Source organism: Centruroides vittatus, unplaced genomic scaffold, assembly GCF_030686945.1.
Source record: "Centruroides vittatus isolate TY-2023 unplaced genomic scaffold, ASM3068694v2 contig_975, whole genome shotgun sequence".
Taxonomy (NCBI): domain Eukaryota; kingdom Metazoa; phylum Arthropoda; class Arachnida; order Scorpiones; family Buthidae; genus Centruroides; species Centruroides vittatus.
In genome coordinates this window covers 53,235-80,554 of record NW_027122648.1, presented here as the reverse complement: position 1 = coordinate 80,554, position 27,320 = coordinate 53,235, and the positions used below count along the sequence as shown (strand labels likewise).

Below are 27,320 nucleotides of genomic sequence, written 5' to 3'. Positions count from 1 at the left end.
TTTTGTAGTAGTATGCAAAAACCATGGCAAGAGTTTGTCAAAATAAACATTATATATCAGTTTTTTAATGCATTTCACTGAACTAATATACTATTAATGGTATTATAATTAATTTTTATAACATGTCAAAAATGTATATGTGATGAAAATTGTTGTATCATACATGGCAGATATGACCAAGTATGTAATTTTATTATCTGTTTGACACGGTGATGTCATTTCTATGCCATTTGGCATTTGGTGACTATTTAGGAATAAGAATAATTAAAAAGTAATGTTGCAAAAGAGTGTGTAGAAAAATAATATTCTAAAGAAAAAATGTTTGGAGAAAAAAGTATGATAGAAAATTGTCTGGAGAAAAACTTTTGAAACGAAGAATCATCTAAAAAACATTTTGAGTAAATTATCTGAGGTAGAACAGCTTGGAGGAAAATGGTCCAGAGAAAAACTGTTTGGGGAAGAGCTGTCTGAGAAGAATTGTCCTGGGATCAATTTCTTGGGAAAAAATTAACCAGCTACCATTTATCCAGAGAAAATAAATTTTCATGCATTATATATATATATATATATATCTTTATATTAGGCTATTGGAAATATTTTATCACATAGTCTATCCTTACCTAATGCAATGGTTTTCAACTTGGGGTGCTGCAAAATATAGGTGCTGAGAAGTGTCATAATATTTCTTACATGTATTACTAAAACTACAGAAAGTGCTTTTAGTAATACATGTAATGAGAATGAGAATTGAAAAAAAGATACTAACTTAGTAGAAACTTTATTTACATTTTTGTTTTTAATTTATAAAACAATTTTTACATGTTAACGTACAGCTTGTTGTTTAAAAAGTTCTGCAGGCTTTTAATTTTGCAGAAGTGTTCATGCCATCTTGAAAATTCAGTTGATTGGATAAATTTCTCTCAATTCAGATTATTGCTAAATTGATTCATGTACCTTGTGAACAGTATACAAATCATTTTTAACTCTTTCTTTACAGGTCATTGCAATATTTACCAAGAGTGCATAGTTGAAATGTTTGAGATTAGAAATATCGTATAAAGTTAAAAATTCTATAATGATCATTCTCGGTGTATTGTAACATCACACTTCCATGCCATTGTGAAAAATAGGTGGCATTGTGACATGGGACATTTGTGTGTTGTTGTTTAGATCATCTGTATAAAAATATAATGATAACACATCATTCAATAAGTCTCCGGTCTAACTAAGAAAAACAATTTTTTTTTAGAAATTTGACTTTATTCATCAACATACTCTCCTTCAAGTGTGATACATTCATTCCAATGCTCCTTTAACTTTTCAATGCCTTTTTCGTAGAACGATTTGTCTTTGCTCTCAAAATAGGCCTCAGTTTTGGCAATCACTTTTTCATTTGAGCCAAATTTCTTTTCCTGGAGCATGTTTTTGATGTCTGCAAAAAGCCAGTAGTCGCTGGGGGTTAGATCTGGAGAGTACAGTGGGTGAGGAAGCAATTCAAAGTGTAATTCATTCAATTTAATCATCGTTTTCATCAACTTGTGTCACGAGGCATTGTCTTGGTGGAACAGCACTTTTTTCTTTTGCATGTGATTTCTACACTCAATCAATCCAATAGTGCCATGTAATATTCGCTATTGATAGTTTTACCTTTCTCAAGATAGTCGATGAACAAAATACCATGCGCATCCCAAAATACGGATGCCATAACCTTGCCAGCTGACTTTTGAGTTTTTGGTTGCTTTGGACAACTTTCAACAGCTGCTGTCCACTCAGATGATGATCTTTTTGATTCAGGTGTGTAGTAATGGATCCATGTTTCATCCATTGTCACATACCGACATTTCACAAGAAATCCTTTTTATCTCGCTTGAACAGCTCCAAACAGTGCTCTGAATTGTTTTTGGTCCAGTGTGAGCAAACGTGGCACTCACTTTGAAAGTAACTTACACATGCTCAAATTTTCATGTAAAATTGTAAACATACTACCTTCTGATATCTTTAAGGTGTCAGCTATTTCACGCAACTTCACTTTACGGTTTTTCAAAACTATTTTGTGGACTTTTTTTATGTTTTCCGGAACAACTGCCAATTTTGGGAGACCAGAACATTCAGCATCATCAGTGTTTGTACGACTGCATTTAAATTCAGCATACCAGTCAATAATAGTTAATATCCCTGATGCAGAGTCTCCATAACGCTTATCAAGCCACTGTTTGGTTTCAACAGTATTTTTCCCCATTAAAAAACAATGTTTAATCAACACATGAAATGCTTTTTATTCATTGTTTTGAAAATTACAAAACTGGGGTCAATAAAACCACTGTAACCTGTAAACTAATTGTCAGAATGTCATGAAATTTTGACATGTATGACACGTATCGTTTGAAGGTTGGTACTATTACAATGTTGCCATATATGTGTCAGACCGGAAACTTATTGAGTGATGTGTTATATTACTGCTGATTTTTTTATTGGCTGTTCATTTGCTATTAGCTTATAAAGTTAAATAGTTGTGTTTGAATGTTTGCAACTTATTGTTTTTTTTTTCACCCAGCAATGCTAATGAATGGCATATGCTGTAGAGAACATTTTGATAATATTCTTACTGAGAAACTGATCTCAAATTCAGTATTCACTGTTGTTAGGACTGTTGTTAGTAACCTTCTTTTGCTTTTAGTATTGTTATAAAACATTGGTTTTCACGTAATGCATAGTCTAAAGAAGAAAACCTCCACTTAAAACTGGTTAAATTAGAATTAAGAACACTAAACCTATAAACCAGCAAATTTTTATAACAAGTGCAAACATTTTCACCTTTGTTGAATGGGCATTATCAACATAGACGAAGCCTGTTCAACACATGACAATAAAAGAAACATTTTGTCTGTGGAATAAGAATTAGGCTACTACTATCTTGTTATAAGAATGGACAAACAATCAAAATATAAATGCTTATTCAGTCATTTCAGCTATGAAGATTGAAATGGAACTTAATACATTATATATCTCCTGAAATAGTATTATGATCTTCAGAAGAATAAGAATATCATTTCTTGATTTTTCTCTCTCTCTCACACATTCAAGTTATATTAAGTTTTATCATAGTAACAAATTTATTAAACTTAATTTCTTAATTTAAATTTAAATTTGAGAAACTGTCACAATTCTTTATTTTTGACTTTTTTTATATTAGAGAATAAATTTTCAAAAACTTCACTACTTTATTTTACTTGGTTTACACTGAAAATGAATGGACAAAAGAAAAAATTTTTAAATACACTGAGTTCTTAACCTCTGGTTTTGAAAAGATTTATTCAAGATTTCCATTGTATTTGCTTTCTAAACAGTTTATAATTTTACATCATTATGTTATTTCTTAATGCATTTTTTACAATTTATTATATGGTCTATTTTTCTTATTGTTATATTAAACTTTTTACAGAAAACGAACTGCTGCCAGGAAGTTAATTGAACGTTATTATTACCAGTTAACAAATGGCTGTGGAAAACCAGAATGTTCAAACATACACTGTGCTTCAAGTGGAAAGATTCAAAAACTTTCTCCAGATCAAGCAGCAGCAATGGCTTTACAACTTTTTGTATCACATCCAAGAGCAAAACTCTGTGAATCAAATTCTCCAAAAATGGCTAAACTACCGGAAGTATTTAACAATTCTCCAAATAAAGCTGGGTCTTCACAAGTTGATAATACTCAAGAAACAATGCAAGGATGTGTTTCTTCTACAACAAATAAAGCTGGTTATATGGATATATCTAATGACCCCAAGGGGGATTGGATAAACAGTAACAGAAATAAATCTAATCAATGTCACCAAGTGAGAAATATGATTAATTCTGATGAAGATGACGATGATGACGATTGTGAATTTTCTCAAATAGTAGATGTAATATCACCATTTCAACCATCAACTTCCAACTCAAAAAGATTACCTTGTTATGGATTATTAGAAGATAATATCATACCTAATTCAGGTATATTAATGATATAAATAGTTTTATTACGTAAAATTTAAATTTATTAAATAAAAACATTTCCTGATATTATTTCAAATTTATTGAACTTTAATAAGTTTATTAATAATTGGATTTAGTTTAAAGTATCTATTTTTATAAATGAGATGGTTTTTATGAATTCTAGATGGCTTTTCTTTTGCATGATACTTTTTTCATAATTAGGATGTGATTTCAATTCCATTCTTTAAAGAAAAATATCCTAATTTCTAGCAAGGGAATTTTTTAAATTAGTATCATTGTTAACAATTTCAAATTTATGGCCGAGTCTTGCTTGTCAATCAGTTTTTCTCCAAAAGTTGAAAGATGGGCTTACTACTTATTAACAGTTTTGCATGTTGTTCTATGGAGTTGGACAGTTTAAACTTGAGTATAGTCAATGTAGGAAGTATGTTTTAATGAAAAAATATCATTCCCACCAATAATTACTGAGACTATGCAACATTTTGATACAGGAAGGTTATAAAAAACAGGAAATCAAGAAAAAACTTTGTAGACAGAAAAATTATATCTATCTATATTAGGGTGTCCCTTATATGGAGAAAAAAATTTTTTTCAAATTTTTAAATGCATATCCCTTAATTCTTTTCAAATTGCTAAGACTTACTTACATACGAAATATTGATCCCCTACAATGACGATAACCTGTGCTGACTAATCCTCAAAGTTTTTATAGTCATTTTGGACTATCACTCGACTGCATCATTGTCATACATACATACATGACTAGATCATTGTAATATTAAATAATTGGGTAAATAAGGAAATCAGACAACAAAGAGAATAATATTTAAAATTTGTATGAATGTAAATTATTGTGAATATTTTCTGTGAATGTCTCCTTTTTACAGTCTGGATACAGTTTTCTGTGTTCTTGCACACAGTGTAAAAGAAACTTCTTGAAAGAAAGTTCTTCATCCGCGGTAATTAACCCATGAAAATCTTGCACTAATTTAACAGCTTTTTCAGCTGTATCATTCACCACCTTGAGAGAGAGAGAACCTTTCTTTTAGCTTGCACAAAAGAAGCATTTTCTTCCCATGAAGAAATGCTTTCCTGAAGGAAACTGCTTTCAATTTTTAACCTAGTAAACAGATTTTTGCTCTTCCTAGACACAAAACAATCCAAGGTTTTTCCTGAAACAAAAAGTAGGTATAGTTTAAATAAGATATAATTAAAGTACAAACAAAACATGTAGTTCTACATACCATACAAAGAGCTTGCTATTTCTTCTTTTGATAGAATAAACCTTTTCCCTAAATTGGATATACTTTCCCGTTCCAAGTTAATTACTGTTTTTATCTTGGTTGTTTTGTCGACTAAATTATTGAATAGTAATAATATGGCTATTTCCTCGGATAAATACCACAAGTGTTGACAAAACTTGGTCAAAGCTGCCTGGGAAATTAATTTGTCAACTTTTTCATAGTCTTTTAATGTTTTTAAAAAAGCACAACTCTTGATACGGCACCAGTTCTGCCAAACTGCATCCAAGCCAGGGTTTTACGTAAACTGTTACAATAAATAAGCAAACATCTTGTAATGCTTGTTTGTCCTTGGCATTCATTCTGAATTGAGATCAGCAAACATATTTTCAAAGAGTAAATAGCTTTAGCTATCCATTTTGCTTGATGCATTGCACCTGGAGGCCTGATTTTAATTTTTTTTTCTTTATCTTCTCCAAAAATATGATAGATAACTTGACTAATTTGCGATAATCATCTCTCTCAATAGATTTTTGAAGTTCTCTCACATAAAAACATAATAATTGATCAATTTCTGCGTCATTGAAATGTTGTTTTACAAAATTAATGCACATTTGTATGTTCGTAGAATCAATGCTTTTCCAAGAGTCTTTAAATTTTTTGAATATCGGAATATCGGGGCTGTTAGTAACTTGGGGGATTTTTGTTTCAAACACACTTCTTAAAACTAGCTCATATATATGATGGCGACAAGTGACGAGACATAACAGCTCTCTTTCTAGCTTTTGTTCTAAAAGCACAAGCTCCATTTAAGCAACCTGTATTGGACGCTGTTGTGTCACAACACATTATTTGTACCTTGTCATTTAAATTTCAATCACAGAGTGCATTCGAAACTGCTTTGGCTTGGTGTTTACCAGAAGAGCTGTCCAATATTGGTTCGGCAAGCAGTTGTTCCCTCTCTCCGAATGAAATAAGAATCGGTAGGCGCTCTTCTTTAGAACTTCTAACATTCAAGCCAGGTAACAATTTGCCATCTCAATGAATGGTGACTACTACTGGCACATCATCCTGAAAATTGGATTTTATGGCTTCTGCTCTGTCTTTCCTCACTTGTGTCCAAATCCATTGAAGTGAAGATTTGTTGATTGAAAATTTATCAATACAAAGCCCTAGGGCTTCCACTGTAGTGTGAAGAATATAAACAGAATCTCTAATCTGTCTAAAGCTGTGACTAGTTTAGGTGTAATGAAATCCTTTCTTCCTCTTTTTACACTAGCTTCAGATGGCACAGTATTCAATTCCTGAGAAAAAAGCTCATCCAGACTATTGTCAGAGCTATGAGAACTGTCATATAGTTCCTGGAGTGGTGATAAATCGTGCAATATTGAAGAAGTCGATGCAGCCTTCATATAAATATTTTTGAGCCTTTTTCTCTCTACTGTTATTTTTCGAAGATGTCAGTCAGTGGAATTACGAAGTGCTAAAAAACATATTTTCTTAGTCGGAGAGATAAACCACCAAATCACGGGTGCAAAATTACCGTCAAATCGGCAAGTACTCGCAGTTTTGTTTTTTAACATTTGCAAAGTTAAATTAACTGTGAGTGAAAGTGCAAATCTTGTAATATGCGAGTGTATCATATTTAGGGAAAAAACTAGAATACCTACAAGATCTATACCTAACTATGTCAAGAAATTGATGGATCTTTATCACGTATGGAGAGAGTTACATAAAAACAGTAAGAAAACTCAAGATGTTTATAAGTGCTGCAAGAAAACTTTCCAAATAGATTTAGATAACTTATTTGATATCACACACACCGATGCCCTTGAATGTATGACAATAGAGGAAAATAAAAAATTCTTACAGAAACAGAAAGAACTGGAGCGTCCGGGCTGCTTGGCAGGTGTAGATAAAAAATTGGCCAAAAAAGAAGAAAAGGCAAGGTAAGTATATGTGTTAATAGCCTGACAAATTATGTTAGAATGGCAAACAAAGCGAACACGCTCCACTTCTCTAGCACATCATGTATGGACATGATTCGATGCAAGTCGACATGGATTCTAGTGACCAAAATGAGCTGAAATTTATTGTGTGAGTATTTAAGGGTAAAATAAACAAAACTAAGCCATATGCATTAGAAAAAACAATATTCGAAAAATAAGGGACATCCTAATCTATATATACTATGTCTCTCATTTTCTGGTGGTTAACAAATTCAGGAACACTTACAAACAAAAAATCTTTATCTGTATATGTATACTCGTACATATAAAGGTTATAAATATAATATGATACAGAAGAAAATTATTGACAATAATTTAGATAACAATTAAATAAATGAAAACATGTAGGTGATGACAAAAAAAAAAAGAAAAATATCTTCAAAATAAAACTAACTACTATACTTTGTTCTTGGGTATGTCCACTTTTTAAATTTATTCAAAATAAGAGTTCTCTCTGGCCCAGAATCCAGCTTTATTGTATTGCATGTATTTTTTGGAAAATTTTTCTGTTACAGATATTCCACAAATCTACAATGGTGTCAGCACGTAAGTCAATCTTGTTTCGTAACATCTCATATGGAACACACTTTCACAAATTAAATCTGCTTTTATTATTAATTAGATGAATCAGAGCCATAGATAAACAGAGTTTGACCATCTGGAAACTTCTGGAAATTAAATTTATTTAATTATTATTATATTTATTATTGAATTATTATATAATTTTAATTATTATTGAAGGTTACATCAGTGTAATAAGTCTTATTAATATATTATAGTTATAGTATACTAATAATAATAATAATTAATTAAAAAAGGACAAGAAGCATTGATTAATATATTACTAATATGGATCAGTTTTTGTGATGTTAGCATCAAGTTAAATCTGAATTAATGTTTGACATCTGAAAAAAGGTTTTGGCCTTGATGTCTGTATTAAATAAATTAGATAACAAAATGACAAGTCAATAAAGTTTATTAAACCATTTTTTAACTTTTATATAAGAATTTTCTATTTAATAAGATTTACAAATTATTTTTTTAAAATTAACTTTATTTGTATTAAAGCATATTACAAGATGTGGCTATCCTCTTAATGTAAAAATTAAAAAAATAATTTTAATTATAATACAATGAAAGAGAAAATCTTTTTAGTTAGAATAAAAAATCAAGGACATAATAAAAATTTCATAAACTTTCCAACTTAATAGTTATGCTAGAAACAGAGTATACATATGGTGCATGTGAGATATATCAAGCAGTTTTTTTACAATATGCTTCCAATCTAAAATGCATATCAAATGCAGGGGTTGCTCTACAGAGTGCCAAAATTGCCACTTGGTGATATTTTTATTAAAGTGATGATAAAAGTGGTGACTCTAGTCTGCTTATTTCTACATTTAATGTGAAATTGAATCATAAAGCACGTTTCAGGAAAAACAGCAGAATATCAAGCTTTTGTATGATGGGAGTCATCCTATATCTAGGAATGTCATAATGTCATAATGTCACACAGCAAGTTCAGACAGGAATGCAAAAAGAGACATTGAGAAGGTAGTTTTCATGCAATGCTGCCTAGTGTTTCCAGATTGGAGACATTTTATTGACTGACAGAAAATTTCGGGAATATTTTTGGGTGACATTTTTTTTTAGTAGACTAAAGCATAAAAATTTTGACATGACAGAATCTGTAAAGTACTGTTTAAGCATTGTGATTAAATGTGTTATTTGGAATTATTCATTAAAAAATGATTCCTATTTCTAAGTGACAACATAACATGCTAAAAACATAGAGTCTGGAAGCTAGACTCAACTCATATAGTTACCAGCACTTGCATTAATTAGTAAGTAAAAATGATGGCAATAAATAATTTAAAGCAAGTGAAAAAAATTTAAAACTGGCAAAATAGTTGGTAATTTTAAAAAAATTTTTAGTGAGACTATTGAAATGTGGTTTAATAACTCTTCAACTCCAATTCAAAACAAAACTACATATACTGTATTTCAGTATTATGATGACTCTCCCATTAATACTCTATATTGATTCAATCTTTGCTGCATTATTAATTTTATAATTAATATTAGACAACAAATATAACTATAGAGATTTCAATATATCTTAGCCATTTATTTTTACACACCAATCATTGATGTAAGATTCAGCATTTGTCATTATATACTCAAATTACACGTATTACAAATAATTTTTGACATCATAATTCTCCTATACAAACATATATATCTAGAATTATCAAAGACTTGTTTAATGTAGTAAAGCACTGTTCTATACAGAATTATTCTGTAATTAGCCAGAAAGAATTCTAATATTTTTGTTGAAAATCTCAATATTGTTTTTATGAATTGAACACTCAAAGGTCTTCTTATTTCTAATTTTGTTTTAATATTAAGTCCAAAAAACTAATTGATACAAACTAAAAACTATTCTGTAAAACATCAATTGATGAATAAATTTAGATATTGCATTACTTTTTTAATGAAAATTAAATATAAATATATTATTCATCTCACATAATTTTAAATGAGAGATGGCTTCCAGTTTTGACTTCAGTAGTGGGCATACATGATGGAATTTGACCAGTGGCTTGAATGCTCTTTGGGTAATTTTGAATCACTTTAAATACAAATTTTCATAAAATAAACAACCATTCAAACTTCAGCAAAAATTCTTTAATCTTAAGAACGTTTTCAAACGCATTAAGCATCCATCTTCAGTTACTTCTTTAAATCAAATATGAAATTCAAACAAATATTACGAAAATTAACGGTACAATTACAATAAAAAATAAAATAAATAAAATAAAATAAACAGGATTATCGTAATTTACAAAATTATGCCAATATTTCATAAACAAAAATAAAATAAAATAAAAATAAAATGAAAAACAAAAAATAAAAAATAACAAAAAACAACATGAGGTTTAAATCAATCACGGATTATCGCAGTATTTTATGATTACTCTCATCCGTCATTAAAGACTTCTATGGGCTAGAAAGTCCAACAACATAAAACAAGACCAACATCAGCTCTAGGATTATCGTACCTCTATAATTAGTCCAAATCATCGCACAAAGATTTCCAAGCCATGGAAAGCCCATCAGCGTCCCTATAATTAATGCATTCTGTACTTCTCTGCACTCTGTGGATTTCCAATTTTTCAAAAAACTTTATTGCGTGTTTCGATCTTGTAGACCTGATGATAGAGGCTTGGTCCCAAAAGACCGTGATGCCCTGCTGCTTAGCATAATTGGCGAGGACCGTACTATCAACCGATTTTTCCACCGACCGCTTGTGTTCATTAATCCTCTTTTTTAAATTCCTCAATGTTGCCCCTATATATACTAATTTAGAATCGAACCTATGATCCCTTAACGGTATCGAATAAATTTCTGTTAGGGAGTTATGCTCATATTTCATCTTATCATTCCTTAAAAGCTTATATACTGTGGGATTGCATCAATAAATAATTTGCAAATTCCTATTCCTGGAAATCCTCTTAACTAACGGCTTAAGAAAAGGAATGTAATCGAGGATCACTTTTTCTCTTGGATAGTTTCTATTCATTCCACGTGTTCAGTTATGATCCTTTTTGATGAGAGCATCTATTTTTTCTGTTCTGTAGCCATTTTATTTAATACTAATTTTATTTTGAACCTGTCCATACTTTTCCATCATATTGCAGTCGTCAAAAAAAAGTCACTAGAATTCTTCATTTGAATTGTGTAGTTCAAAAACTCAGCTGTGTTTATTCTGTTTATTGAGTTTCTTCTCAAAATTGTCATCTTCTGAATTGTTATTGGAAGCGTCATATTCTTGCTGCGATAATTGAAAACTTGTCTGAGATGGTTCTATTGACAATTAGAATTCTTTACTCATTTATATAGTATTAAAATGTTGAAAAATCTTTTGTTTTTCAAGTTGTCAGGCTATATCTAAGAGTTCTTTTGCTTTCATTATTTGCTGTGGACTCAGTAAAATCCTGTAGCATGGGTTGACATCAGGGCCGAATTATCGAATAGGCAAAGTAGACAAATGTCTAGGGCCCGTAATTCGGAGGGGCCCGGCTTCAGTGCAGAAGATTTCTCTGTTTCAAAACGAGTTAAAAATTATTTAAGAAATTAGATAGGAAAGAAAAGGCTGTATTTAACAATTCTTACTAAGCTCCGCTCGACTAGCCATTATCTAAAGAAAAAAAAAAAGTCAACAGCCACCCGTGCGTCAGAAGTAATGTGCGCCACGAGATCTCTCGCACCATCTAGAAATATTCCTAGGGCCGCCTCTCGTGGTAGTACTGATGTATGGTTATGATTTATTTTCTAAATCTAAACTTATACGTCGCGACATCGCATATTGGATGTAGCGTTCAAGTTGCTCGAATGCGAAGATATTACAATTGAAAAGTGTTTTATAAAAGAGTTAAAAAGGGTGACACTACGGTGTGACTTGGGGTGACACCACGATATCCGCACCGGGTGTCACCCATGCTAGCTATGCTAATGTCACATTATATAAGATTTGTTTAGAAGCAACTTATTTAAATGGGACCACAATTTAAATTTTGTCTTGGCCCGCTAGAGGCTTAATCCGGCGCTGGTTGACATAAACTCTGTCAAGAAAATATATGTTTTCAAAGAGTTTCTCCTTTGTGTTTTCTCATGGATGATAAAATTCCTATTGCAGTTTCTCCTGTATTGTCTTGCAAATATTTAATGAGTTTATATCATTCTTCATGAAAAGTCCAGGAATTACATCAGCAGCTTAAAAGTGTGATTATTGTATGGTTTGGCTGTGCAGAGATTTTTTTCGTGTTCTTTATTTCCTTCCATTTAACTTTGCTTAACTTCAATTCTCTTGTTCTAATAGCAGTTACTTGTTCACAATAAGATTGAAAAATGAGAAGCTGTTTAATTATTAGCACACTTCACAGTAGTGGAGAAGTGCTTATGTTAGGACTTTTGTCTGTCTGTCAGATTTCCACACGCATGCGCAATGAATTTGTTTTTAACTTTAAATATTTAAAACTAGTATTGACCTCATCATTTGAATGCATCTTGAAAATGTAACTGTTTCATTTACAGGACCAATGTTACATTAGTCATAGTATAGTAACATTTTATTATTATTTACAAGCAAAAAAACATTCAGTAAAACATTACAATTTTTAAATGTCCCAAATATTTACTTTTAAAAAAATATCAATACTCTGAAATTTTATATTAGTCACAATGACTCATAACCAAATGATTGCCATAATTAGTCAGGCTATTATTAATAATTAGAAATTAAGTAATTTGGTATTAGAGGTAGATGTTAGGCACCATCTCTTATCTAAACTAATAATTATAATAATAATTAATTAATTTAGTAAATAATTTAGAATGGTCTGGAAGAAAATGACTCAATCTAACATTATCTTAAGAATATGTGTCAATGATAATTATCTTATTTTGCATGAGAAATGTCAAGTTTAAAAAATTGATAGAAATCAGATGGATACAAGTCCAAAACACAAAAATTAGTGATCACATTAACTCCAGCATAAACCATGCATTTTGGTCATGACAGCTTTTGACGAATCATATATCTTGATTGTATAAAAAATTTGCATTTGGTCTCCTGCAGAGCAGCATCCCTACCAAGTTAGTACATTCTAGAAATGATGACAACCTTATATCATATGGCCATTGGGGTGAATCATGTGTGAAGAGGATGCTCTTTACCATGGGTTAGTTTTACAGCATGATATGTCTGTAATGTTTGAATGCCTGCCATGGGAAAACAATGTGAAAGATGTGTATAGAAAGGAAAAAATCAGAGCATTGGTTTGTAAAACAAACCAATTCTGATATTGTAGGATTTCGTCGGATGGCAAAAAATTTTTTTCGTAAATTAATAAAAAAGACAGTTTTATTCTAGAACATGTGATGAAAATAAATGGCGGTCACCAAAAGATTTTTTGGATCGACTGTGTCTTTTTCATTAATTTACAAAAAAAAAAAAAAAACAATTCTGATATATCAAGAACTTTCCAATGCAGTATTAGTTATCATCTATACTGATTATTAAATTTCAATAAAAGTGATAGTTTTAAAGTTAAAAGTGTTTGTTTTTTTTAAATAAATTTTTCTGGTTTAAAGGTTTGTTTCTTTTCAATTATGAAAATATTTTTATTTTGTAATTTGTATTTGTCATAAATTATGGAATTATGATTAAGGAAAATTTCTAATTATTTGAATATTTTTCAGGAGGACAGATACCTTATTTAAATGAAAAGATACTAACAGATATAATTGAAAAATGTATTCAACAAGGTTCCTATTCCTTACTTATCAGAACATTAGGTCAGATATTCTCAAGTGAGGAATCATTAAAAATTAGCTTTTTAAAAGAAAGAAATGATTTTACTTACAAAGAATATCTCACCAAAGAAGATATGCGTGCTATGGAAATAGATGAAGATAAAGATCAGGACTCTAAAGAAAATTTTAATAATCCTGATGTTAAATGTGCACATTATTTAAAGTCAAATGAAGTGACAGTTGATATATATTCTGTAAGGCGTGCCTTTTCAGCACTTTTTGCAATACCTAATCATCCTTTTCAACATGCACTTATTAATGCATTACTTATTCTTTGTGAAAATTTAGAAATTGATTTTAAATATAAGAAAAGCCATCAGATTGATCCAAATTTATTAAATACATTTATAATTATAATGGAAATTCCAATGTTAGAGTGTCCAGAATATTTAGAAGCAGCTTTGCCTGCCATTTGCAAAGCTGCAGCACAGCTAAATCTTCAAGCGCAAGCAAATTTGGCAAAAGTTTGGTCACAAGTTGGAGCAACTCGTTTAAAGGAAATGCTTGATACACTTCATCAGTTAATAACTCTTCGTGTTATTAGTGGCCATTTTACTAGAGACTATTGTGTAAATGAAGAAGAAATTATTGTAGCTGCAACTAAATTAATGAAAATATTATTTTATGCAAATATTTATGGAGGAGAAATGGATAAAGAAGATTTTATCACAGAGGAAAATGAACAAAATGAAGAGGAGGAAAGATTTCAAGATTTTCTTCCAGGTTCAATTGGAAGAGAATCAAAAGAATCAAAACTTACTAAAGAAGATCCATTAGGAAAAGAACTGGGAGTAAAAGTTTTAAACTGTCGAAAACCTGTAATTCCTTTTGAAGAATTCTGCAATGATCCACTTAGTGATCAAATAGAGATGGATAGAGATTTTGCTAATTACAAAACAGAAGCAGGTCGTTTTTCATTTATGAATTATGCCTTTATTTTAACTCCAGCAGTGAAAACTTTGGGACTTTATTATGACAATCGGATACGCATGTACAGTGAACGGAGGCAATCTATTATACACAGTCTTGTTCATGGTGCACCACCAAATCCTTATCTTCGTTTAAGAATAAGAAGAGATCATATTATTGATGATGCTTTAGTTGGAGTAAGTATAATTTAGTATGTATCTGTATGATAGTAATTATGACATTTTATTTATTACATAAAATATGTTGACTTATTAATAAATATTAAATATCATTTTCTAATATGATTATTGTTAAGAATTATTTGAGTTACTCTAATTATTTTTAGTTTATTAAAGTTGCTATAGCTTAAAAATTGTAATTTACTACCTTAACACATGCTTATAGATATATAACCAAACAATAGCCTTAAATAATTTGGCTATAAATCTGCTACAGTAGAGAGTCATTAATCTGAACCCCGGTAATCAGAATCACTGGTAATCGGAACGATTTTCAGTCGGACTGTGTCGTGCTGAATCGAACGTTTCTGATACTAGATTTACTTCTAAAGTATAATTTTCATGTTTTTATATTCTTCAATATATTTATTTTGTTTGTACAAAACGAAGAAATGATTTTTAACGATACGATAGCCTCGATTATTATTATAGAAATTTTCGTTGGACTTAAAATTGACGAAAATTCAACACGAAGTGACACGACAACGGAGAAAAATTTGAACATCGGACAGGTTAATATATTTTTTCATACATAATTGGTAATCTGAACAACCCCAGTCCCCAATTGATTCCGATTAACGACTCTCTACTGTATTTTAATGATAAATATTAAATAATTTACTATAGAAGTAGAGGTTAGGTGCCATCTATCTAAATTAATAATTTTAATTTGATTCTAAATTATTTAATAAATTATTAAAATTATAGTTATTAATTTAGATAAGAGGTGGCACCTAACATCTATCTCTAGTAGCAAATTACTTAGTATTAATCATTAAAATAGTAGATTTATAGCCCAATTAGCCCAATTATGTAAGGCAATTTTTTGGTTATATATCTAGAGGGTGTCCCAAAAGTCTCCATACATTGACACAAATCAAGTCCACCAGTGCCAAATAAATAAAACTATTGAACACTGGTAGTTGGTCATTGGTTCATGCCTGACCAATGGACTGGCCACCATGCAGTGTTCTGGGTTTTCTTCGTGTTCCTAACACCTGAACATAATCCTGTTTCCACATAGGAAGTCCTGCTAGCAGGTACCTCATTGGCAGATCACTCACATGCTCCATTGCCTTACTCCGTCAATCCACTGACACAAATCTTAATGCTGACATTTTAATGTTTTGTGACTAAAGTTACATTTCACCTTTGTATGGAAACTTTTGGGACACCCTGTATATACATATTGGGCTTTGGGATGTTTGATACACTAACATATGCTTTCATTTTTGTTAAATTATTTTGTTTTAAATCTATAATTAATTGAAGTTTTCAAAGCTTTGTTCATCTCTGAAGACATAAGTAAAGTCTTTAAATGCTTTCATTTTTAAAATACAGGGTATTTCAAAATTATGGATTCCAAATATAGTTGACTCCGCATAAGTTGACACCCCAAGGGGAAGTGGAAATGTGTCGAGTTATCCGATGTGACAACTAAAGCAAAGTTGGAAAAAAAACCCACAAAACTACAATTAATAAAGTACAGTAGTGCGTTATATAGTAGTATAGGCTTACAATACATTGTGTCCTCCATTTACAATTACTCTGTAGATGAAAAACTGAAAAGTTTTGTTTGTTTTGAGCACTTAACTGTCTCGACTTTCTTTTTCAACGATCACGAATGCTTTTAAATCATTATCTTCGCAATTGTCAATTATTGGCAAGTAACATCTAAGGATTCTTAATGCCTCTGGTATGAGAAAATGCAAAATTGGATTCTGGTGTGACAATGTAGATTGTATATTTTCTTTTTGTTTATCTGTTATTATTTCATACATAAAAATACATAACATGTTAAGGCATTTTTATTAATATGTATATATATGTATATATATATATATATATTAATAATATTAATGTATTATTATATTATTAAATATATTAATTATATATTAATAAATAAATTGACTTCCCCTCCTGAGAAAAAAAAAATGAGTTTGCACCACACATGCAGAGTGAATTCATTTTTTCAGGAGGGGTGACGACTTATCATCGTTTCTTTACTGACTCGGTGAATTGGAGAGCGGATGTTCACATCCACCATTCTAGCCCTGAGCTCGGTCGCACAATGACTGCAACGATCTGCCCCGAGGACAGTGTCAGGCAGGGAGTTTAACTGGGGCGGTATATCTGTCAAAAGGTAACGCAGGTGTCCTAAGGCGAGCTCAGCGAGGACAGAAACCTCGTGTAGAGCAAAAGGGCAAAAGCTGGCTTGATCTTGATTTTCAGTACAAATACAGACCGCGAAAGCGGGGCCTATCAATCTTTTTGATTTTAGGAGTTTTAAGCAAGAGGTGTCAGAAAAGTTTACCACAGGGATAACTGGTTTGTGGCGGCCAAGCATTCATAGCGACGCCGCTTTTTTATCCTTCGATGTCGGCTCTTCCTATCATTGCGAAGCAGAATTCGCCAAGCGTTGGATTGTTCACCCACTAATAGGGAATGTGAGCTGGGGTTAGACTGTCGTGAGACAGGTTAGTTTTACCCTACTGATGACTAGTCGTTGTGATAGTAATCCTGCTCAGTACGAGAGGAACCGCAGGTTCGGACACTTTGTACATGTGCTTGGTCAAGTGGCCAGTGGTGCGAAGCTACCATTCGTGGGATTATGACTGAACGCCTCTAAGTCAGAATCCCCCCTAGCCGCAGCCGCAATAGAATGATTAGAGGCCTTGGGGCCAAAACGACCTCAACCTATTCTCAAACTTTCAATGTATAGCAAAAGTACAGCATGGGACAGCAAAAGTATGTCAACTTATCCAGTGGTGACGAGTTAAACTGTGTCGAGTAAACCGGAGTTTTTTAACATTAATGCCTATGTAAGTCGACCGGGACCACAGAAAAATGACTACTTAACCGATGGTGTCGAGTTAATCGGACTTGACTGTATATATATGCAATGGAAGGTGGTAATTTCTTAATTAATTGACATTTATGTATGGTAACAATCAAGCCAAATGACTGCCATAATTAATCGGGCTATTTTATGCTACAATTAATAATTAGAGATTTTGTTATTAATTGTACCATAAAATACTCGATTAATTATGGTGGTCATTTGATTTAATATTAATACGTTAGGCTTTGAGATTTTTATATATGACTAGCTGACCCGGCCACACGTTGTTGTGGCTCAAAATGTATCTATTATAAATGTATAACACTTCCCCCGTGGGGGAAATTTCAAAAAATTCCTTTTTAGTGTACATTCTCTTGACGTACCTATTAAAACGCAATCAAAAACCGCGTGCAAAATAGTATAAATAGAAGCCGAGTTCTTCACAGTAAGCCTTAATCCCGTCCCTTTCCCCGCTGGGGAATATCGAAAAATCCCTTTTTAGTGTATATTCTGTTGACGTAGCCTATTAAAACGCAATTAAAAACGCAAAAAACCGCATGCAAAATAGTATAAATAGAAGCCGAGTTCTTCACAGTAAGCCTTAATCCTGTCCCTCTCTCCCCAGTGGGGGGAATTTCGACATGTATATTATATAAAAACACGTGCGTATTCGAATGCAACGTGGTGTCAAAATTTCAAAGGAATCGGTAGGAACAAACGAACGTTATATTTTATTTATATAGATAGATGGAAATGATCTGCTTTAGTCAATTCTCACAGCAAAACATAATGCCTCACAGAAAAGCAAACTTAGGTCGTCGGAAGTTAGCGCCATCTGTTGGACATAAAAGCCTTAATCCATATATAAATATATTTTTGAAAGGGGGGAAATGGTGGTCTTCACATATGCCAGAAACCTTTGCGGGAATGTATTAAACAACTTCCCAAAGTTTCATGGCAATCGGATAAATGGTATGGTAATGCATGAGGACAGACAGACAGACATGTTAGGCTTTGAGATTTTTATATATGATAACAATTGTGAGAAGCTGGGGTCCAAGGGAATTCCCTATAGACCGCTTATTTGGCAACAGGTCAGTAAGACCCGCTCACTTTGTCACAGGGTGGTTGACCCGAGTGACAGAGGGGTGATAAGTCCGTCGATAGAGTGTTGGCATCTAATAAGTCCACATGAGAGCAGGTTAAACAACAAAAATAACAATTTAATGGACTAATTTAAAGCATACAAGATAAGTGCAAAATAATGTCTGATACTAGAGTCTTGCACTAAATATCAACTATCTAGTAATTCTCCTTAAATGCAAAAAGAGAGAGTTTACAAATGTTCTAACATATAATACCTCTGAGGAGGAGTAATGATGTCTTCTATTTTCGTTGAGGTATCTTGGTAGGGAGACTTGGTAGCATTGTCCTGAAGTATGGTGGGTGAGTTGTGGTCTCTGGCTTCTAAGGAAATGTCCACTCTGAGTCTCATGTTTGAGCACCCTTTTATCCTCCTTAGGCCTGAGAAAATGATCAGGTGATCAGATGTTTTTGGAGACAAAGTTGCAGCTGTTGGGTCATAGGTGGGCTGGTGATGATAGTAAGATGTTGTCTAAACGGAACAGATGGTGTAATATTTGGTTCGTGAAATGTTAGATTCATCCTGTTTACTCGTTTGAAGGTTGACATTCCCCTCTTTTAACAATAGATTGTTATAATTTCTTAGCATTTGTTGATGAGAAGGGTGACATTCAATCCTTTTTTTGTGTGATGTTTCCTTAACGATTGTGATGGAGAAATTGGTTAAATTCTCCTTAAATTAAAGTCAGATTCTCAATCTCACACAATCATTTGAGAATATTATTTTATATATTAATGCTAATTCACATAATGTAATTCATTCAGATAAAAAGAAATAAATATTTTCAAAGTTCAGATATTGTAATTGATTCATGTTTATTTAAAGTGCTTTAATATAGATATTAATGCTTATTTATAAATATTTATAAGAAAAACAATTGAAGATAAGAATTGATGAAGATGTTATGTTACAATCATTATTCAATTTTCCTGCACAGATCTGTAAAATGTCTGTTTCTTACATACCTTCACCAAAGCTCTTAATTAAATGAGCTATGAAATTAAATGACACTGTAATACTCTCTGTGATGATCTGTCTCATGGATATTTACACCAAAATAATTACATATATAAATTAATTCACTCAAAATTTTAATTTTGTAATTTAACATCGTCATCCACTCATGTTTTCAATTACTATATTGTTTTAATATGTTTTGCACAAATATTTTACATTAAACTTTATACATAAAACAGTTAGAAATGGTTGCCATGGAAAATCCAAATAATTTGAAAAAACAGTTAGTTGTGGAATTTGAAGGTGAGCAAGGTATTGATGAAGGAGGAGTATCAAAAGAATTTTTCCAGCTGGTAGTGGAAGAAATATTTAATCCTGATTTTGGTATGTGTCTGTATAAATTAATTTTATTTTATATTTATATATATTGTATATTTAATATAAAGTTATTCAAATTTATAAATTTTTTTTCTATCAGAGTTTTTAATATATTTAAAATATGTATATACACTAGTATTATTTTATTTCTTTTGTGTATCTCTTTAGAATTTAATAGTTTAACTTAAAAACTGAAATTGTCTTGTATTTTATAAATCAGAAACTACTTTTAATGTGCCTGCATAGATTTTTTGAAAAGTCATTAGTTTAAGTCAAATTCTTATTTTTAAAAATAATTTATTGCAAAAATATTTAATGCTCTAAGTTTTATATCAATACTGTAATGATAACATTTTAAAAATATTCTACAAAATTTGATTATACAGTCAAACCTGTCTATAATGAAACCCCAAAGGACCAAGCAGGGTAGTCAGGTTTCCGCTATATACAGGTTACCTACCATAGATATCCCTTCATTAATGCGATTAATAAATTTCTTGATGTTATTACGTATATCAAAATCACATTAATCAAATACAGTGGCACCTTGGTACTCAACTGAACAATCACCACCCACTACAACAGATTTTCAGTTAATAACAAATATTTTTATTTTAACTTCAATTTTTTAATTCATCCATAAAAATGTTCTCTAAGGTAAAAATGAGTAATCAATTTAAAAATAAAATAAAACTTTACAGCTGCCTACTTTATCAGACAAAATTATACTCAATTCAGTTCATTTTATTCATAAATGAAAAAAATTAACTGCATGTGGAACACAATCACCAGCGTGTTCTACAACCATTTCAAGTGGATGACCAGATGTTTTAACAATAGGTGTCTACACTAAGATTTGTTGCAAATTCACAAGTTGTTATTTGTCAATCTTTAACAATTTCTTCCTGCAATTTTTCTTCAACAGCTTCTGGCAGTCCATACATTTTGTATCCTTCTGTTCAAAATTTTTCAATTGAAACTTTCAAAACCACATTGACACATTTGGAGTTTAGAAGCATCTCCCCCATACACAGTACGAGTAGTTTTTGCTGTTTGTATAACATGATATCCTTTACAAAACTTAAAAAGTGTGCATAATATGCCTGATGTGCATTTTATTCGCAGACATTTCAACTTAATTTTATTTAAATGAATGTAATGTAAAAAAGTTTAAAATAAGTTTCAAAACGAAGAATACCATCTCACATCAGGAATAATATGTTAAATTTCACAACTTGTAATTACATCACATATTTATTTATGTTAAGTAAAAACAGCTGTTAATAAAAATATGCAAACATATTCTGTTTAAACCTAATAAAATTACTGTAATCTTAATCATATAAATAAAGTATTTTGCTAATCTGTATTGCATATGTATATTTTTTGGCTTTTTTTAATGTTTTATAAAGGGTCTTTCAAATTGAGCACCTTTTTTAAAAAATAAATAAAAGACATAATTTGCATTGATTTTTAAAAACTGTTTATTGGTAATTGAAGTATCAGTTATGACATTTATATACAAAAAATAATATCTGACAAATGACCACTTTTTGCTGCTTCACAGTGGTTCACTCTTTTGTTAAAATTTGCTATGACATTTTGACATAATTGAGGATCTATTCCACCAATGACACGAATAATTTCATCCTTCAGTTCAGGAATCGATTGTGGTTTGTTCTCATAGACCTGGCTTTTTACATAACCGCAAAGAAAATAGTCCAATGGTGTTAGATCACATGATCTTGATGGCCAATTAACATCACCATTTCTTGCAATAATTCTTCCAGGAAATTTTTGTCTCAATAAAGCAATTGTTTCATTAGCAAAATGAGGTGTTGCATCATCCTGTTGAAACCATATATCCTCTAGATCAATAGCATTCAGTTCAGACCACAAAAATTCAGTTAACATCTCATGGTATTGAACACCATTCACTGTTACAGCATTACCAGCAGCATTTTCAAAGAAATATGGTCCAATTACACTACCTGACCATAATGCACACCAAACAGTGACTCGTTGAGGATGTAAAGGCTTTTCACGAATCACTCATAGAGTTTCCTTACCCCAAATATGACAATTTTGTTTATTAACATAACCACCAATTTCAAAATGTGCTTCATCAGAAAAGATGATTTTTTGAGAAATCTTTAATCTTGTTTAAGGTTGTTCTTTAATCTAATTGACAAATGCATGACATTTTGAATGGTCCAATGGCTGTAGTTCCTGTGTTATTTGCATGTGTTAATGCACATAACTAATATCAATAAAATGCATTTTATTTTTTATTTTTTTGTAGTAATTTAAAGCATTAGTGATAATTCAGAAACCTAATGACAGGTTTCTAATGCTTATTCTTAAAGTTCAATAAATTAAACTTTTCCCAAAGATGGTTCTACAATGGAGATCAGCTATTCTTCAGAAGATCAATTTTTACATATAAGTTTATTAAAAATGTGTAACAGAAGAAAAATCAGTTATACAAGTGTATAAATTAACTTAAAAATGAAAAATAGTTTAACAATAATCTTGCAATGCTCTGTTTTCTCTGTTTACTTTAGAACTTTTAGTTTTTTCAATCAGGATTTTTACATAAATATAGCATATTAAAATTTGAAAATCTTGATACAAAAGTGTATCAGGATGGATGCAATTTGGCTTGATATACTGGGCCTCTAAATTATGATATACATACCAGGTTCTTGGTACTGTACATATAACATTTCTGATTTCACCACATAAAAACAAGAATGAGAAACTTTTGGATTTTTAAATTCATCATTAACTGAATTGAAATTTATTATATTATGTTTTTCTGTGATACAAAAAATACATCTTAATTTTTGAAGCTCTACAACAGTGTTCCGCAATCTTTTTCTATTCGCGGTACATCCATAACTCAACATGGCACACCAAAATGTTATTACCCTAAATTATGTATGATATGACCCTATTAATAGAATTACATAATGCCACTAACCTATTATTATTATTATTATCATTCTTCTTCTTATCATTATTATTAAACAGACATCAACACCTGCAAGCAAATTTATTTTACATTTAATTTCTTAGAATACATAAAAATTCATGGCTTGTAATAAAGAATAAATAAACATCATCTTATTTCATTAGTTCTGTGGCAGAGAATGAAATACAAACATAAGAAACACAGCAACTGTGATAAAAAATATATAAATAAAACTTCACAATTAATAGAATATGTAAAAGTTCATGTCACACCTTTTACCTTGTGATGGTACATCGGTTGTGGAACACTGCTCTACAACATAAGGTGCATTGCAAAAGTTTAGGTCCACTCCATTCAGTTAAGCAAACACAACAGAAACACATCTAAAAAAACCAACATATACATCTATTTGTGTAGGTAGCAGAAATGTATAAAAATAATACATCATCATTAAACTAGCATATTATTAGACAACTCTAAATGTATAAATACACAAAGTGAGATAATTCATGTGTTGCAAAAGTTTAGTTCCACCGTTTAAAATTACATATTATCGTCCCCCTTTTTGCTCCCCAATGTCAAAAACATTATGAGGCATGCTGTCTAAAAGTCACTGGAGCACATCTTGACTTATCTCATTCCATACAGAAATAATGGCTGTCTGCAGTTCTGCAACAATTGAAAACTGGCATTTGTTGTCATACACCTTTCTAGCGAGGATTTCCCAGAGGTTCTCCATGGGGTTAAGGTTAGGGGAATTAGTAGGCCACTCCATTACGTGCACACTATTGTCTAAGAACCACTCCCATGTAGTGTGTGCTACATGGATTGTTGTGTTCTCCTGTTGGAATGTCCAGAATGGTCATTCCAACAGGAGAACACAACAAATGGTCCTCCAACCCTTTCTCCAAATGCCATGAAGTGCGCATCCAATAGTTCCTGGTAGTCTCTGGCTTTCATATGCCCACTCAGAAGTGCGATGTTAGTCTTCCCATTGTATCCAAATCTGGCCCAGACCATTGCTGATCCTCTTCCCATTTGACATTTGGAAAAGATTTTCTCGTTTTCTCTGATGTCATGCTAGTAGTAGCACAGCCATCTGGACCATCTAAATTAAATTTTTTTTCATTGCTGAATACTACTCATCTTCATTCTGTACTCCAACTTGAATGTTCTCTAGCCCATTTTACCTGTGCTATCTTATGGTCTGGTGTTAATCCGGATTGATGTTTCTTCTTCTTGTACAGCAGTCATCCGTTGCACCTTACAGTTCTTGATAGGGTGAAAGTTATTATGAATGTTAACCATTGGATCACATGCCAACTGTCCAAGTGATGATCCTGATTGTTTTAGGGTGTTTACGACCCGTCAAACTTGACATTCACTCAGTGCTTGTGGACTCTTGAACAGGGTTTTTAGTTGTAATCCTCTTAATACGTACATAATTATTTATCACGTTATGTGATCGATTAATCTGTTTTGCTATGGTCCTGTTGGACATTCCTTGTTGCTTTAATACATAAATCTTGCCTCTCTCATGCAGATAACACCTTGCCATAGCCCATGTTTCCATAAACATTCTATCAAACAAATCACACAACTCAAAGTTGCAGCAGTATGACAATTTCACTTTTAACACGTATGAAATAGTTTGTAATGTTTAACTTGCAGGTTCATATCATTATTTCTCCTGGGGATGTGGTGGAACTAAACTTTTGCAACACATGGATTATCTCACTTTGTGTGTTTATACATTTACAGTCATCTAATAATATGCTAGTTTAATGAAGATGTATTATTTTTACATGTTTTTGCTACCTACACAAATAAATGTGTGTGTTGGTTTTTTAGATGTGTTTGTGTTTTGTTTGCTTAGCTGAATGGAGTGGACCTAAACTTTGCAATGCACCTTATATAAGAATCATAAAAATGAACATTATTTAAATGTCTCTTTTCAATTTTGAAGTCCTTATATATATTGTAGAGCATCAAAAATTTAGGTATATTTTTTGTATCACAAGCAATTATTTCATGAATATTGTAGTAGGAGTAGTAATTTTTCTTTTTTTCTCTTCCTCAAATTTGTAATAGATTCATATTGTAATAATATGTTTCTTACTTTATTAGTTATAAGTGTTATTTAAATAAGCTTAAATTATATTCACAATCCACAAAGAAACATTTAGATTAAATTTGATTTATGAATTAGTATTAATTAGTAATAACAATGTTATTAACACCGATCTCTAAAAATTAAAATATAAGTTACTTATACTTAAATTTTATTATTTGTGTGTTGAAAATAAGTACAGTTTATCCTGATTATAATGTCATTGGATATAACGACAACCCTAATATAACGTCGAATTTTTATCAGTCCCACAATTTTACTATACTAGATAATGTTAAAAAACCCACTTGTAACGACATAAAATCCTGTTTTAACGTCATATTTGAAGCATTCCCAAATTTTATTTAACAAAAAAAATACTACATGTTCAGTCCTAAGGTTAGAGTTCACTTTCCTAGAATGACTGTGGGTGGTGCTCTTTCCACCTGACTTTGTGGGGTGAAATTCGCCTCTTTAAACGACGTGACAATCAGTTATTACATGCTCATTTTTAAATTACTTTATGCTAAATTGTTAAATATTATATCAAATAGTTTATAAAGAAATAATTGAATTATTTTTAATTGGCATACATTAATTTAACCTTTTGTTGCCTTTTGATTCAACATTATTCTCAAAACCGGAAGTTCCGCCATTATTGAAACTTAAGACAAATAGAAATTTCTTATAAAATGTAATTTTTGAAATTTTTAATTACATCAATGTAAATAAAGTTTATTTAAACATGTAGTTTGCATTTTTATACATACGATAATAAATTATTACTATCATAATAGATACAGTATACTGTATTACCATTAAGAAATAATTTTACGGTAAAACATACAATGTAAAATTAGAATGGAGTTTATAATAGATTCTTAAACACACTTGGTACGTTTTATCAGACTGAAATTATGACCCCGCAGATAACGACACTCAGTTATAAAGTCAAAAAATTTCCAGTTCCATGGATGACGTTATAAATGGGCTAAACTGTATATAGAAGTTTTATAATTAAAAACTTTTCAGTTTTATATACAATATATAATTAATTTAAAAATCTAAAAAATTTGTTTTCATTATTATTATACATAAATTTCTTTTTTAATTTTACAGCAATGTTTACTTTAAACTCTGAAACACAAACTTATTGGTTTAATCCAACATCATTTGAAAGTGATGCACAATTCACTTTAATTGGAATCATTCTGGGATTGGCTATTTATAACAATATAATTTTAGATGTTCATTTTCCAATGGTTGTTTATCGAAAATTAATGGGAAGAAAAGGAACTTTTCATGATCTTCATGATTGGAATCCTGTAAGTGATTTTAATTAGTATAAATTATATAGTGATATCTATTTTGTTTAAATTTAAAATTTGTATAATTAATAGAAAAAAACAATATTTTTATTTTATAAATACATATACATAATTCAACATCAATAATTTTATTAAAAATATATATTTATAGATAATTTTATTTTTCTTATTTTAAATTTGAAATATCTTAATCTAATTAGTATATAGGATTTCTGTTATGTAAGCAAATAATTCAAAGAATTTTTTATTATGAAATAATATCCAATAAACCTTTTAATAGATGAAATTCCAGAATTTATATTATTATTATTATTATTATTACTTTTAATTTATTAAAAATCAGTCTTTACTATTAATTCATCTGAATAGATTGAAAATCATTAAGTTCTGTGCTATTTAAATAGTGAAAATTATATGATAGTCACTTTTATTCTTGATGACAGATTTAAAATTAATATTTTTATAAAACAAAATTTTGTAAATGAAAATTTTTTCATGATTTAGTTTGAGCATATAAATATGTACTAATGATACTTTAATCAAATTAAGAACTGTAAAAATAATTATATATACTATAATATAATGTTCATACTTATTGGATGAAGGCAAATAATTTGGAATTTTAGTACAGTATAGAAAACATTGCTATTAAAGTTTTAAATAATAAAATAAATAAATGAATGTTCTCTTAAAACAGTTTTTATTTAACTTTAAAAAAATTATTTGAATAACATATGCTTTTCAAATATTGATTGGAAAATAATATTAATTTAAGTTAGTATTTTCCTTTTTAAGATGCATTTCTTCACCTAAAA

General features: G+C 30.6%; 1 protein-coding gene across 1 annotated transcript in view; it reads left to right on the top strand.

Moving 5' to 3' along the window:
* Ube3a (ubiquitin protein ligase E3A) overlaps positions 1-27,320 on the top strand; it is a 62,275-nt gene that overhangs the window by 14,373 nt on the left and 20,582 nt on the right. Inside the window, exons 2-5 of the mRNA XM_067283014.1 lie at positions 3,443-3,993; positions 13,511-14,730; positions 19,955-20,099; positions 26,297-26,502. Coding sequence (XP_067139115.1) covers positions 3,443-3,993; positions 13,511-14,730; positions 19,955-20,099; positions 26,297-26,502 — 2,122 coding nt within the window. The remainder of the gene's footprint in view (positions 1-3,442; positions 3,994-13,510; positions 14,731-19,954; positions 20,100-26,296; positions 26,503-27,320) is intronic.